Source organism: Phycodurus eques, chromosome 8 (genome assembly GCF_024500275.1).
Source record: "Phycodurus eques isolate BA_2022a chromosome 8, UOR_Pequ_1.1, whole genome shotgun sequence".
Taxonomy (NCBI): domain Eukaryota; kingdom Metazoa; phylum Chordata; class Actinopteri; order Syngnathiformes; family Syngnathidae; genus Phycodurus; species Phycodurus eques.
In genome coordinates, this window is record NC_084532.1 from 10878760 (window position 1) to 10894461 (window position 15702).

The window sequence follows — 15702 nt, forward strand, 5'->3', positions numbered from 1 at the left end:
TGGAGGAACAGTTAGAAAGATGGAGGCATCCACTGGAAAGCAGAAGAATGAAGATTAGCCGAAGTAAGACAGAATATATGTGCATGAATGAGAGGGGTGGAGGGGGAAGAGTGAGGGTACAGGGAGAAGAGATAGCAAGGGTGGAGGACTTTAAATACTTGGGGTCAACCGTCCAGAGCAATGGTGAGTGTGGACAGGAAGTGAAGAAACGGGTCCAAGCTGGTTGGAACGGGTGGAGGAAGGTGTCAGGTGTGTTATGTGACAGAAGAGTCTCTGCTAGGATGAAGGGCAAAGTTTTATAAAACAGTGGTGAGGCCAGCCATGATGTACAGATTAGAGACAGTGGCACTGAAGAGACAACAGGAAGCAGAGTTGGAGGTGGCAGAAATGAAGATGTTGAGGTTCGCTCTCGGAGTGACCAGGTTGGATAAAATTAGAAATGTTTTGGAGACAAAGTTAGAGAGAGCAGACTCCGATGGCTTGGACACATCCAGAGGAGAGATAGTGAGTGTATTGGTAGAAGGATGGAGCTGCCAGGCAAGAGAGCTAGAGGAAGACCAAAGAGAAGGTTGATGGATGTCGTGAGGGAAGACATGAGGGCAGTTGGTGTTCGAGAGGAGGATGCAGGAAGGAGATCGGCTTACATGGAAAAGGATGACGCGCTGTGGCGACCCCTAAAGGGAGAAGCCGAAAGGAAAAGAAGAAGAAGAAGAAGCAGTTTTTCTGTCTGTGTCAATTATTCAATTCAGACGTACACTAAAATCCATTTAAATTAAAAATGTTGCTCTATAGGACATTGTTTTACAATTAATCAAGATGAATTAATTAGTTAGATATTTTTTTAATCAAGTCCCACCCCTAATTTTTGGATTTAAAAAAATAAGTGTGGGACTTTAATGCATTAATCACGATTCATTAATTACAAACTAGTGAATAAAGTAACAATAATTGTAATCACATTTTGTGTGAGAAACGACGCAGAACCTTGGTCAGTGGGAGTGCAGTACGATTTCCTGGTACACCGATTATACTGACACACGTCAGAGCTCGGCTACCAAAATGGAGGATGAAACAGAGTTGCAAGAGGCAAATTTCATGAAAAAGTCCGATGGGAGCCTTGTTAAGCATGGTTTGGTGCAAATAGTGGAAAAAAGAGTTTTCATCTCACCGAAGCACTTCAACCCGCCGACATGTGACACAGAAACCATTCCAAGGCAATACGGTTCTAAAGAAACTAAATGGTAAATGGACTGCGGCACTTATCTGGCACTTTATCTGCACCATCACAGTGCCCGAAGCGCCTGACAAAGCCTCACATTCACCCACACATTCATACACCAATGGGCGGTTGCTGCCATGCAAGGCGCTGACAGGCCCACTGAGAGCAAATTAGGGTTCAGTGTCCCGCCCAAGGAAACTTCGACATGCGGACAGTCGTAACCGGAATTCGAACCAATGACCCCTTCGGTCACTGGATGCCACAGCCAACTATCCAACTATCCTAAAATGGCACTTTAACTTTGCCCATGGATATTAGTTTTATTTCGGAGTGCCCCTATTTCAGGCAAAGTGCTCCTCTGTGTGGGGGCAAAAATATTCATTGTAATTGCCCCAAAAGTGCCCCCCGCAACACTTTTTGGGATGTTCTGCCGCCCCTTTTCCTGTTATTTGTCAGTTATTTGATTCAGTTGTAATATTGTATTCTTATTCTTACTTTTCTTAAATGATGATGATGATGATGATTATTATTATTAATAATAATAATTATGATTATTGTTATTAATAATAATAATCATCATCATATATTTTTATTTCTGTACGGCACTCTGTTTCAGGTGCATTCTACAAAGAGTTGAGTATTCATTATCTTAGCGTCTTTCTTTCCTTAAAGGACTACTGTATGTACTGTAAATACAATTTATTGTTATAAATGACTATTTTTGCCCAACATGTTACTGTTGTTATCTGGGTTTCTGAATTGAATAATGAACATTTTAATATTTTCTGTTATTTGAACTGGAAATTAGCTGCAAGGCAGCACGGCTGAAAGGGTGGTTAACACGTCTGCCTCACAGTTCCGAGGTTCGGGGTTTGAATCAAAGCTTCGGCCTTCCAGTGTGGAATTGCATGTTCTCCCTTTACTCCAGCTTCCTCTCACGTTCCAAATCTATGCATGTTAAAGTTTGCGAAGACATAGGTGTACGTAGGTGTGAATGTGAACGTGTATGTGCCCCGCAGTGGGCTGGAGTCCAGGGTCCCGCCTCGCACCCAAATTCAACTGTGACAGTCTCCAGTTCACAGGTGGCTCTAACGAGGACAAGCGCTTTCGAAAATTAAGGGAACGTAGATATACGTGCCATATTATTATTCTGAATTTCACAATAAAGCCTTACACTTGCCAAGCCTGGCATAATGAGAAAATATTATTATGTTAGTAGTAATGACGTATTAGCATGATTATTACCATTATTAGTTTTCCTGTTGAGCAGCAAAGTCACATACTGTAGAGTTATTGGCACTGGAAAGCCTACAGGTCATGGTGGAGTTATGACAACATTTGAGGTCAGGACGTAATGACATTTTATCCCAATAGTGAAAACTGTCTGTCACAGTTGTTTACTTATTCTTCACAAGCGTTTATCAATGTAATGTTCTTTTTCTTTTTTTTTTTTTAATTATATTTTCTGTAAGGTAGTCATATCGGGCATCAGAATCAGATGAGAGCCACAATGCACTTATTGACGGATACGGTCAGAGAGTAAATTTAGCTCTTTTAGTCAGCCATAGTATTATGACAAATATAATATATAATACAATATAATACAACATCATGTAATGTGTCACTGATGGTGTAGTGGTGCACTCGCCTGACTTTGGTGCGCGCAGCGTGGGTTCAGTTCCCACTCAGTGACGGTGTGAATGTGAGTGCGAATGGTTGTCCGTGTCTATATGTGCCCTGCGACTGACTGGCGACCAGTTCGGGGTGTAGTCTGCCTTTCGCCCAAAGTCAGCTGGGATAGGCTCCAGCGCCCCGTGAGCCTAACCAGGATAAGCGGTGTTGAAAATAGCTGGATGGATAATGTAATGTGGTGGTGAAAGACTGGTTAGCACATCTGCCTCACAGTTCTGAGGAACGGGGTTCAAATCCCGGCCCCGCCTCTGTGGAGTTTGCATGTTCTTCCCGTGTCTGTGTGGGTTTTCTCCGGGTACTCCGGTTTCCTCCCACATCCCAAAAATGTGCGTGGTAGTTTGATTGAAGACTCTAAAATTGCCCGAAGGTGTGAATGTGAGTGCGAAGGGTTGTTTTTTATATGTGCCCTGCGATTGGCTGTTCAGGGTGTACCCTCCCTCTTGCCCAGAGTTAGCTGGTATAGGCTCCAGCACGCCCGCGAGCCTAGTGAGGATAAGCGGTACAGAAAATGGATGGATGGTTAATATAATATAATTAGGGCTGCCAAAATTTAAGTGTTAACTCAAGATTAATCACAATAAATTATTGCATTAATCATGTATTAACTCAGATTAATAACACAATTTATTTTGACCATTTACGCTCCTTTACCTTAACCACGGATGGTCATCTGAAATGGGGCGCAGGTTGCTATAAGGTCAGTGATCAGGTCAATGCTTATGTCGCCAGTGCAAAAATGAGTGAGGAGACTTGGACCAGTGTGCTCGGTGTGCTCTAAGTTTTCTTCCAAAGTCACCCTGATGATAAAACAAAGGTAATTTGCATATAGTGCAACGCTGAACCCTCTATTCATTGAAGCGCAACAAGTTTAACATAGCCTCTCAAAGCAAAATGTGGTATTACTGTATGTGTGGTATATTTGGCCCAAAGGCAAGAGTCAGGTTGAGTTGACTCATTTCATTTATGACATCCTTTCTTTGTTTTGTTTGTCTAACCTCTGTGGCCGGAGCAAGATAACACAATTGACAGATTGATCCCAGGTTAATCATACTTGTTTTTGGGCTTGCACACAGCTTAAACGTGCCTTTATAAGGTAGCATTTGACATTGGTCAGTCACATCCATTGCCATGAGGGTGCTCGTGCTAGCCTTGGCTGTGGCCCTTGTGGGTATGTCTTTTGCTATTTCATCTTCAAAGTGAGAATTTTAAGAGTAGCTACTTTGCATTAAGATGCCATGAACATTATTTTACAATTTGTGGTTGCTTTTGAATGTAAAATGACTCTTTATTCCTATTCTCACTATTCAGCTGGCCACCAGCTCAAATTAGGTCAGTAAATCCTTACTAAAAATAAGAAAATGTTTTTGATTGATACTCTAATTGGAAAGCATCAAATTGTCTTATTGCAGATCCAGAGTTTGCTGTTGGAAAGACATATACCTACAAATATGAAGCAATTCTTATGGGTGGACTTCCCGAGGAGGGTCTGGCTCGGGCTGGCTTCAAAATAAGGAGCAAAGTTCTGATCAGTGCCTTGGCTGCCAACACCTTTGTACTGAAGGTAGCCTTAACACTTATGTCAGCAGAAGTACATTTTCATATGGACACTCAAGTAATGAGACAGGTTTATATGAATACTCGGTCCCTTTCCCTTGTAGCTGCTGGAGCCAGAGCTCTTTGAGTATAGTGGCATCTGGCCCAAAGATGCTTTCATCCCAGCCACTAAGCTCACCTCAGCCCTCTCAGATCAACTCTTGACACCGCTGAAGTTCGAGTATGCTAATGGGGTTGTAGGCAAGGTGTTCGCACCGGCTGGCGTCTCTGCCTCTGTGCTGAATATCGTCAGGGGAATCCTCAACATCTTCCAAATGAACATCAAGAAGACGGTGAACGTCTATGAGCTTCAGGAGGTAAGACTAACCACTTTCATTAGAATTGCTACAATCTCTTACTTGAGCTCACATGTATTCTTTGATTGTGGTGGAATAGCCTGGCGTACAGGGCGTTTGCAAGACCCATTACCTGATCACTGAAGATGCAAAGGCTGAGCGTGTCCTGTTGACCAAGACCAAAGACCTGAACCACTGCCAGGAGAGAATTATGAAGGATATCGGCATGGCTTATACAGAGAGATGTGCTGAGTGTCGAGCGGTAAGTGCAAGTTATGTTAGTTATCACCCACACTCTGATATTTAATGTCGATAACATCTTTTTTTTTTGTTCATGTAGAGAGGCAGTGCCCTAAAGGGAACAGCAGCATTCAACTATGTCATGAAACCATCAGCCACAGGTGCTCTGATCCTGCAGGCGTCCTCGACTGAGCTTATTCAGTTCTCTCCCATTAACATCATGAACGGTGCTGCCCAAATGGAGGCCAAGTATGTATTCAAAATGAAAAATGGGTCTCACAAAGGAGCAGTTTGTTCAATAAAGAGTGTCGGTTTTTAGACAATTCTTGACATTTCTGGAGATCCAGAAAGCTCCATTGGAGCCTATTAAAGCTGAATACCTCCACCGTGGAAACCTGCGGTATGAGTTTGGCAGTGAGCTGCTTCAGACACCCATCCAGCTCCTAAGAATTACCAATGCTGAGGCTCAGGTACTTGAGTAAATATTACCCCTCACCTCAAAATCCTATTTACCCTGCAGCCACTCACTTCACTTTTTGATTAACAGATTGTTGAGATTCTGAACCACTTGGTGAACAACAATGTGGCCAAAGTCCATGAAGATGCACCGCTCAAGTTCATTGAGCTCATCCAGCTGTTGCGTTCGGCCAAATATGAGACTATTGAGTCCCTCTGGTCACAGTTCAAATCACGTACCACTCATAGGTAGTTGGAACCCGGATTTAAAAGTATACCCAAATTGTGACCCAAATAATGACTTGTAGATGATATTTCTCTCTTCCAGAGAATGGATTCGTAATGCTGTCCCTGCCATTGGCACTCACGTTGCAATGCGGTTCATCAAGGAAAAATTCCTCGTTGGTGAACTGACCCTTGCTGAAGTGACTCGGTCTCTTACGATAGCCATACACATGGTGACTGCTGACTTGGAGGCCATCAAGCTCCTAAGGGCAAGTCAATGTTACATGCCGTCTTGGGTAATTATGACATAAGAAAATCAGGAGTTGTAATGTGTTGCAATGAATTAACCTCAATCTAGGAGTTCGCTGAGAACCAAAAGGTTATGGAAACTCCAGTTTTGAACGAGATTGCTGCACTAGGCTATGGCAGTCTGGTTTCGAAATACTGTGGAGAGAACCCCACTTGCCCAGTGGACCTCATCAGGGTATGATGCCTTTGTACCTTTGCTTTGCTGTAACGGAAACTGTTGTGGTCGTATCATCAGCAATATTTTATTTTTATTTGCCTCCACAGCCTGTCCACGAATTGGTTGCCCAGGCTGTTGCCAAGGGTGATATTAACGAAATAATTGTCACTCTCAAAGTTCTGGGTAATGCAGGACATCCTAGCAGCCTCAAGCCAATCTTGAAGGTCCTGCCCAGCTTTGGCAGTGCTGCTGCTACTCTGCCACTGCGAGTTCACATCGAAGGTGTTCTGGCCCTGAGGAACATTGCCAAGAGAGAGCCAAAAATGGTGAAACTTTGTGCTGATTCCTTTCAATAACTAAAATGCTTGGGAGTTATTTGTTACAAGCAGCAGTACTTTTTCTATGCTTTTGTGAATTAGGTCCAGGAGGTCGCTGTTCAGCTGTTCATGGATAGAGCCCTTCACCCAGAGCTCCGCATGGTTGCTGCCATTGTGCTGTTTGAGACCAAATTGCCCATGGGTCTGGTGGCTGCCCTTGCTGACGCACTCTTGCGAGAACCAAATCTTCAGGTTGCCAGCTTGGTTTACTCTTACATGAAGGCAATGACGAGGTCCACCACTCCTGATTTTGCGCCTGTGTAAGTACCTTAAAAATTGTCAAGTTTCTCTTTGGTTTTCTCAGAAGTCAGTCTCAAGAGTTCATTTATTTAAAATGTTGTTCTTCTTGCAGTGCTGCAGCCTGCAATGTTGCTGTGAATATCCTCAGCCCCAAACTTAACAGACTCAGCTATCGCTACAGCAGAGCGCTCCTTGTTGATGGCTATTACAGTAAGGCCTTGGCAGAGTATTAATATACGCAGCGCTTTTCCAAGTCAGTGGGTTGATGACCCCCACCCTGTTTTTGCAGGCCCCTGGATGGTGGGTGCTGCTGCCAGTGCCTTCTATGTGAATGACGCTGCAACTGTTTTGCCAAGAACCATCATGGCCAAAGCGCGCACCTATTTGGCAGGAGCTTATGCTGACGTCATTGAGGTATAATGACAGCAATGGCTCATGATAAGAAGCTGGCTTTGAAGCTATTCCACAATGATGGATGCGAGGATGGCGTATAATGGACCGTTATACTATTTTAACAATCATGGTTGTTGTTTTTCCATCAAGAATACTCAACAGTGTAATACCGTTTCAGATCGGAGTGAGAACTGAGGGAATCCAGGAAGCCCTTTTGAAAGTCCAAGATCTTCCTACCAACACAGATAGGATCACCAAGATGAGAAAAGTTCTCAAGGCTGTAAGTTTATGTGGTCTGTTGTGTAATAGTAGTATTTCTTTTTGTGGCATATGGTCCTCACAGAAACCATAATATTGTTCATGTGTCTCTCTGCATCACAATCCCAGCTTTCTGAATGGAGGGCCCAGCCTTCAAGCCAGCCCCTAGCCTCGGCACATGTGAAACTTTTCGGACAGGAGATTGCCTTTGTCAGTGTCAACAAAGGATTGGTTGATCAGTTAATGGCGGTATGTGTCTTCTAACATTGCCTCACGTGTCATGTGAGGACCCAATAATAGGTTATTGGTCATTAAACAAAGCCTAAAGTCTATGTCTCTTACTTTGTCAACAGCTTGTCACTGGACCAGAAGTTCAGACTTATGGAAGGAAGGCTTTAGATGCGGTGCTGGCTGGTACAAAATTTAATTTCGCTGAGCCAATGTTAGTTGCTGAGGTTCGTCGCATCCTGCCCACTGCTGTCGGTCTGCCTATGGAACTCAGTTTCTATACTTCTTCTGTATTGAATACAGCCATTGAACGTGAGGTGGACATCTGCTTAAATATCACTGACGTGAAAAATGAATTTAACCTTTAACCTTGTCCCTTTTCCGTAGTCCAAGCCATTGTGTCACCACCTATAGCTCAGAAATTCCACCCGTCCCAGCTTCTTAAATCAGACATCAGCATGAGGGCTGCATTTTCTCCGAGGTAAACTGATACACTTGAAATAACCTCTTAAATGATCTACAAAAAAATGCATTAAAAAGAAACAACCCCACCCCACAACACTAATTTTAACATTTCTGTGTCTTGCAGTGTTTCCTTGTATACCTATGCAGTGATGGGTGTGAATACTGCATTGGCCCAGGCTGCTGTGGTCTCAAGAGCCAGAATTTACACTATTCTCCCAGCATGGATCGAAGCAAGACTTGACATGATCAAAGGAAACTTCAAGTTTGAGCTCCTGCCTGTCCAGGGCGTCAATAAGATTGCATCTGCACTGTATGAAAAATGTTCTAGTATATTCAACTGACACCAATTATGTTTGGCATTCCTGATGTTCTCATTTTGTTGCATCCAAACAGTGTTGAAACTTTTGCCGTTGCACGAAATGTTGAAGATCTTGCTGGTGCTAAGATAACACCGATGATTCCGGCCGACTTGACACCACAGTCCTCAAAGAAGAGCTCATCCAGGTCCTCCAGGATGGGATCCTCTCTGACTGATGACATGGTGAGTTTGAGTCCCTGTCTACTGTGTTTAACCACCTTTCTGCAAAGTAATATTGTTCTTTCTGTTATGCTTTTACAGTCAGGGTCATCTGAGCTTGTCTCTGACCAACAAAGCAAAATGAGCAAACTCATCAAGGACTTTGAGAAAAGGCTGTGTGGAGAAATTGAAACCTTTGGAATCAAGGCATGCACTATGATTGAATCTCGCAATGCGGCCTTCATTCGAGACGTTCCACTGTATGCCGTCATTGGAAAACATTCAGCTTTTATTGAGGTTACACCAGGCAAGTGGAATGCACAAGGTTACTAGTATAAATTGTACTTTGGTTACTAAAAAGTCGATTTCTGTCTTTGGCTCTAAGCTGCTGGACCGGTCATTGAGAAGATTGAAATTGAGATTCAGGTTGGAGAGAAAGCAGCAGAAAAGATTATCAAAGTAATTGACCTGAGTCAAGATGAGGGGATTCTTGAGGACAAGAATGTCCTAATGAAACTGAAGAAGATCCTTGTCCCTGGTCTGAAGAACCGCACTTCCTCCCGCTCCAGCAGGTCCCATGCTGTTAGCTCTCGCTCCAGCAGCTCAGACGTTTCTACCTCATCCAAGGGTTCCTCTCACAAAATAAGCAAGATGGCTGACATTCTCGACCCAATTGTGAAGGCGTCCAAGTTACAAAAGTCCTCCAGCAGATCCTCCCGCAGCAGCTCGAGCCTTCTTTCAAGCAAATCCTCCAGCAGCCGAAGCACTAGCTCTTTGTCCAGCTCTCAGTCAAAGGTGAGAGACAAACTATTGAAAGCCCCACATCAACTCTATAAAGAAAAATAACAATTATATCTTACTATTGCAGCAAGAACTGTATGAAATGAATTTTACCAAGCACCACATCCACCAGGTATTTCCTGTTGCTCACAACAAAGAGATGCACCATTTCAAGTGCTTTGCATAAGCTAATTGAATGTACATTTATCTTGTTTGCAGCATGCACTCTCTGCAAGTCGCCGCAACAGCCAAAGCAGTGCCCGCAGTTTTAATGCCATCTACGATAAGGTGAGTCGCATACCAATACTAATCACATTCATTCAGTTGGAAAAAAGCTTTCTTAAAACAAGTCTTTGTGGGTTTTTTTCAGGCTAAATACCTCACTAATGCTGTCAACCCAACTGTGACCATCCTCATCCGTGCCGTGAGTGCTGACCACAAGGTACAAGGCTACCAAATTGCAGCTTACTTTGACAAAGAGACTTCCAGACTGCAGTTGCTTTTTGCCAACCTGGCCAAGAACAACAACTGGAGAATCTGTGCTGATGGTGTGAGACTGAGCGACCACAAGTTGATGGTAACAGTACAACATTTGATATATTCTCACATGACTTGAGCCAGGGCCAGCTGATGTGCTGTAACTATAACGTTTTTAGGCCAAGATTGCCTGGGGTATTTACTGCAAACAATATGTGACTGAGATCTCAGCTGAAACCGGTATTGTTGGTCAAGAGCCAGCAGTCCGTTTGAAGCTAACTTGGGAAAAACTTCCACGCAACATGAAGTACTACGGAGAGGAGTAAGAGTCACAGTCTGGTGCACATGTCACATATTTTAATTTATCATCGGGTCACATGGTGATTTTGTATTATAATGTCCAGGTTGTCTGAGTACATTTCAAGATTCGCTCTGCAGGCTGGAATGAGCCTGGCAAAGGCCAAGAATGTTCACAATCAGATCAAACTGACAGTGGCAGCTGCATCAGAACAAAGCCTGAATGTTGTCCTCAAGACACCCAGTGTAAACTCTTTTTGATCCTGCTTTATCAGTGCATGAAATATCTCTCACTCTGATTCCATATAAACAACCTATCATTTACAGAGGACCATCTTCAAAAAAGCCATGTCTCTCCCTATTTCTCTGCCCATTGGAGACACTGCATCAGAGCTGCGGGCGTACCAGGACAGCTGGGTTGACACCATCGCCTACATGGTCAGCAAGGCTCATGCAGGTAAAAACAACCTTTTCACTTTAGATGGCTAAGTTAACAATTTCCAACTTAAATTGAATCGGGTGCCACATGCCTCACAAACCCTGTGATTCATTATCAGCCAATCTACAAAGAAAGGAAATTATATACACAGTATAAACGAATAATAAAAAACAAAATGTATATCGGACCAACTAATGACGATGAATGTAATGATGATAGTAAACCATTTTGGGAAAAAGTTAGTCATACAAACAAAAGAGTTGAAATGAAATGCAAACACATGTAGGCTTTCTCATATACAAATTTTGCATTTGGCCCCAGACTGATGATTTTTAATTATTGGACAGACACAGTTTGATAGCCCTCAACGCTAAAGTGTGAGTTGAGCCAAAACTCGTTATTAAATATCTAACATAATGATTGATTTTGCTTACTTCACCCAGCTGAGTGCAGTGTAATCAAGGACACGGTGATCACATTCAACAACAGGAAGGTCAAGGCAGAGATGCCTCACTCTTGCCTCCAGGTTTTGGCTCAGGACGGCACCAGTAACGCTAAATTCATTGTTCTGCTGAAGCGAGACCAACAACATGAACAAAACATGCTCACTGTGAAGATTGCAGACATGTAAGGGAGTGTTCAAAACCAAAAATGCAAACGGAAAGTCAAGAAATGAACATTATTCATATGTCTGATTTGTTTTTCATCAGTGATGTTGACATGTATCAGAAGGGCCATGTTGCCATGGTGAAGGTTAATAATGTAGAAATCCCTGTCAGTGATCTGCCATACCGTCATCCAACAGGTTTGCTTTTTCCTAATCTTGAAGTCATCCTTCAGGTGTTGTTAGTCAACACTCGGTGAACACTTTGTTGGTGTATTTGTTTCAGCCGACATTCAGATCAGACAGAGCGGTCAGGGCATCGCTCTCCACGCTCTCAGACACGGTCTTCAAGAAGTGTACTTTGACAAAGACATCCAAAAGGTAGTCAATTCAAAGTCGAGTGCTGCGATAACGTACGGTACACCGAGCCTGCTAACACTATTTATTCGTCAAGGTTAAAGTTGTGGACTGGATGAGAGGACAGACCTCAGGACTCTGCGGAAAGGCCGATGGGGAGGTCAGACAGGAGTTACGCATGCCCAATACACGTTTGACCAAGAACGCAGTCAGCTATGGTCATTCCTGGGTTCTGCCCGCCGAGAGCTGCCGGGACGCCACAGGTAAAACCACTACCTTCCACTTATCCATTATACTTCAGAGCTTTGTGCTAACCATTTTGTGTCCACTTGGTTTCCTTTTTTTTTGTACCATTTTATCTGTGTTAATGCAAATTTAATTAAACTTCCCAAAGGTGGGCTTTTTTGTCTGATTTTATCGTTTCCAACATCGTTTTTTTAAATATATCAGTACTATACTCTTTACATAATTTTTTTTACTTTTGGCTCTATCTTAGCCACTTTGCCTACAGAAACCTATGAAAACTACATTTTTTAAATTCCTTGTTATTAACTGTATTGATTCATACACTTTTGGTAAAATGGGGTTCATTCTTGACTCAAGACTTGAATTTATATTTATTTATTTTTTAACATTTTGTTTGCACCAGTTTACGTAATTCATTATTTTTTTGAACAAGGAAACAATTTCATGTACAGTAATATATTTAGTTCCCGAAAGAGGCATTTAATAGCTCACTTGCACTTTAATGGAGCAAATTAATGATTCAATTCTGAATTTAAGAAGTGGCCCTAGCCTCTGCTGACCATGGTACTGAGTATATATCAAAATTTTGTTTTTGAGGTTGTTCTCCAACCTGTGCATTGCGCAAAAAAAAATAAAAATTTGAAGGGTCGAATTTTTTTATTTTTTATTTAATTTATTTCATACAAATGACGATAACCGATGTTTGTTAAAATCCTTAAGATGAAAAGGTAATAAAATCAAACAATCCTTGAGCCAATCCTTAAGGGTACAGTATTTCTTTTTAATACGCTATGTGCCTATAAACAATTCTGTTTGAAACCTCTTCCAGAATGTTACATGAAGCTTGACTCTGTGAAGCTGGAGAAGCAGATTATACTACACGGTCAAGAGTCCAAATGCTTCTCTGTCGAGCCGGTGCTGCGCTGCCTGCCTGGCTGCCTGGCGCTGAGAACCACCACCGTCTCAGTTGGTTTCCACTGCTTGCCTGCTGGTGAGTCTACAAAAAGGTTCATAAGATGGTGTTCTATAGTTAATCGCCTTCGCTGCTGAATTCCTGTGTACTGTGCAGATACTAGTCTAAACCGTTCTGAGGGTATGAGCAGCATCTTTGAGAAGAGTGTGGACCTGAGGGAAAAGACCGAAGCCCACCTAGCCTGCCGTTGCACTGCTCAGTGTGCTTGATGATAAAACCGTCAACTCAACAACATTTATTTCCATTCATAACATTACTCCCAAACACAATAAAATGTAAACTTAAACCGCAGACCTGTGTGACATGTGGAATTTATGTGGTGTGCTGTCCATTAACAAAACAAATGTCATTCATTTGGTCAATGAGGTTGTTCAATCCACATATCCAGCCATCCATTTTCTATAGCACTTGCACCCAATTGGGTGAGAGGAAAAGTACACCCTGGACGGGTTGCAAGTCAATCTCAGGACGGATACAGTATAGACAAAGAGCCATTCACACTCACATTGATACCAATGGACAATTTAGAGTCTTCAATAAACCTAACATGCATGTTGTTGGAATGTGTGAGGAAGCCCTTGAGAAAATCCACGCAAGCACAAGGACCATGTGTGAACTCCACACAGGAAGGCCCACACATGAGGTTTGAACTCAGAACTGGGAGACACACATGCTAACCAGTTAGCCATAGTGCCCCTATCCACATACTGTATGTTGGGGATTAAATTACTGTTTGTTGTCATTTGTCAGTTTTCAAATGTACTACTTTTTTTTCTTTGCTCAAATTCATCATATATTACTTTTTGTAAGGGCTCAATGTTTTCTATCACTCTCTCTTCTGTAACACACATAATAAAGAAAATGATCTATGCAATGTTGTTGTGCAAATTCTTTTGGCCTTTGCGTTGGTCTTGAATCACAGGCCAACGTCTTGATTCAGAGTACTGTTCTTGTTTGGGCTACATACCAGTGTAACTAACCTGCAAGACCTGAAGTAATAACAAGTAATAATATGAAACAGCATTGCACTTGATTATTCATCCCCTCTTCAAATATGCTGTCCCAGAAAAGGGGAAAAAAATAGAGGTGAGTCATTGTTTTGTGATGTGATTAATAACTATGCAGCGGTGCGATTATGAAATAGGTGACAGTTCAACTAATTTGAAAACCAATCAATTATAATTTGGATTTGAAATAGGTCATGTGTGGGAGAAAATGCACTTTCAAACACACACGGGTGTAGCTGGAAACAGGTGAATATTATTTAAATCTACTTGATTTAAAAAGATTAGAATTGTGGCGTGGTGACTTGAATCAACAGGGGGTGCGATTTGAAACGTGCAGAGTAATTTAAAACCGTGATAAGCATGATTTAATATAGATGATGGTGTGATGAACAACAGCTACTTAGAGAGAGGGTGTGATTTGGAAGAAGTGATGTACAATTCCAATTAGAAACGGTATAATGTGATTTTAAACACATGACTATTACAGATTTGAAACAAGTGATGTCTGATCATTTGAAACATGCGGCGATGTGGTTTGAAACAGGGGGCAGTGTGATCTGAAACAGTCACTAAGAAATTAGTCAGTAGAAATGTCATTTGAAATGTGATTTTGGTGTGTGGTGGTGTGCACAAACAGTAGCTACATACTGACAATAATGGCAAATTACCTGACCTAGAGGTGAAAGGGAAATTCTGGAAGGAGCTAGACGAAGTAGTTCTGAGCATCCCAGACAGAGAGAGAGTCATAATTGGTGCAGATTGTAATGGACATGGTGGTGAAGGTAATAGGGGTGATGAAGAAGTGATGGGTAAGTACGGCATCCAGGAAAGGAACTTGGAGGGACAGATGGTGGTAGACTTTGCAACAAGGATGCAAATGGCTGTAGTGAACACTTTTTTCCAGAAGAGGGAGGAACATAGGGTGACCTACAAGAGCGGAGGTAGAAGCACGCAGGTGGATTACATCTTGTGCAGATGATGTAATCTGAAGGAGGTTACCGACTGTAAGGTTGTGGTAGGGGAGAGTGTGGCTAGACAGCATAGGATGGTGGTGTGTAAGATGACTCTGGTGGTGGGGAGGAAGGTTAGGAAGACAAAGGCAGAGCAGAGAACCATGTGGTGGAAGCTGAGAAAGGAAGAATGTTTTGCGGCTTTTCGGGAAGAGGTGAGACAGGCTCTCGGTGGACAGGAGGAGCTTCCACAACACTGGACCACTGCAGCCAAGGTGATAAGAGAGTTAGGCAGGAGAGTACTTGGTGTATTTTATGGCAGGAAAGGAGAGATGGAGACTTGGTGGTGGAACCTCACAGTCCAGGAAATCATACAAGGAAAAAGGTTAGCTAAGAAGAAGTGGGACACTGAAAGGACCGAGGAGAGGCGAAAGGAATACATTGAGATGCAACACAGGGCAAAGGTAGAGGTGGCAAAGGCCAAACAAGAGGCATACAATGACATGTATGGCAGGTTGGACACTAAAAAAGGAGAAAAGGATCTATACAGGTTGGCCAGACAGAGGGATGGAGATGGGAAGGATGTGCAGCAGGTTAGGGTGATTAAGGATAGAGATTGAAATATGTTGACTGGTGCCAGTAGTTTGCTAGCTAGATGGAAAGAATACTTCGAGGAGTTGATGAATGAGGAAAATGAGAGAGAAGGGAGAGTAGAAGAGGCAAGTGTGGTGGACCAGGAAGTGGCAATAATTAGTAAGGGGGAAGTTAGAAAGGCATTAAAGAGGATGCAAAATGGAAAGGCAGTTGGTCCTGATGACATTCCTGTGGAGGTATGGAAGCATCTAGGAGAGCTGGCTGTGGAGTTTTTGACCAGCTTGTTCAATAGAATTGTAGCGCGTGAGAAGAT

At 42.6% G+C, this 15702-nt stretch overlaps 1 protein-coding gene across 1 annotated transcript; it reads left to right on the forward strand.

Moving 5' to 3' along the window:
- The first annotated feature begins 4039 nt into the window (after positions 1-4039).
- On the forward strand, positions 4040-13047 carry LOC133406748 (vitellogenin-2-like). Its single transcript, XM_061684615.1, has 34 exons — positions 4040-4079; positions 4220-4240; positions 4321-4472; positions 4570-4821; positions 4901-5062; positions 5141-5289; positions 5360-5510; positions 5588-5745; positions 5825-5990; positions 6080-6205; positions 6295-6513; positions 6607-6824; positions 6917-7014; positions 7094-7218; positions 7376-7477; positions 7585-7704; positions 7809-7995; positions 8071-8164; positions 8273-8458; positions 8542-8689; positions 8768-8972; positions 9051-9460; positions 9534-9578; positions 9665-9733; positions 9816-10022; positions 10102-10244; positions 10327-10465; positions 10547-10676; positions 11102-11285; positions 11369-11463; positions 11549-11643; positions 11717-11882; positions 12695-12856; positions 12935-13047. Exons 1-34 carry the CDS (start codon positions 4040-4042, stop codon positions 13045-13047), a joined length of 5037 nt encoding a protein of 1678 aa, XP_061540599.1.
- Positions 13048-15702: the final 2655 nt, after the last annotated feature.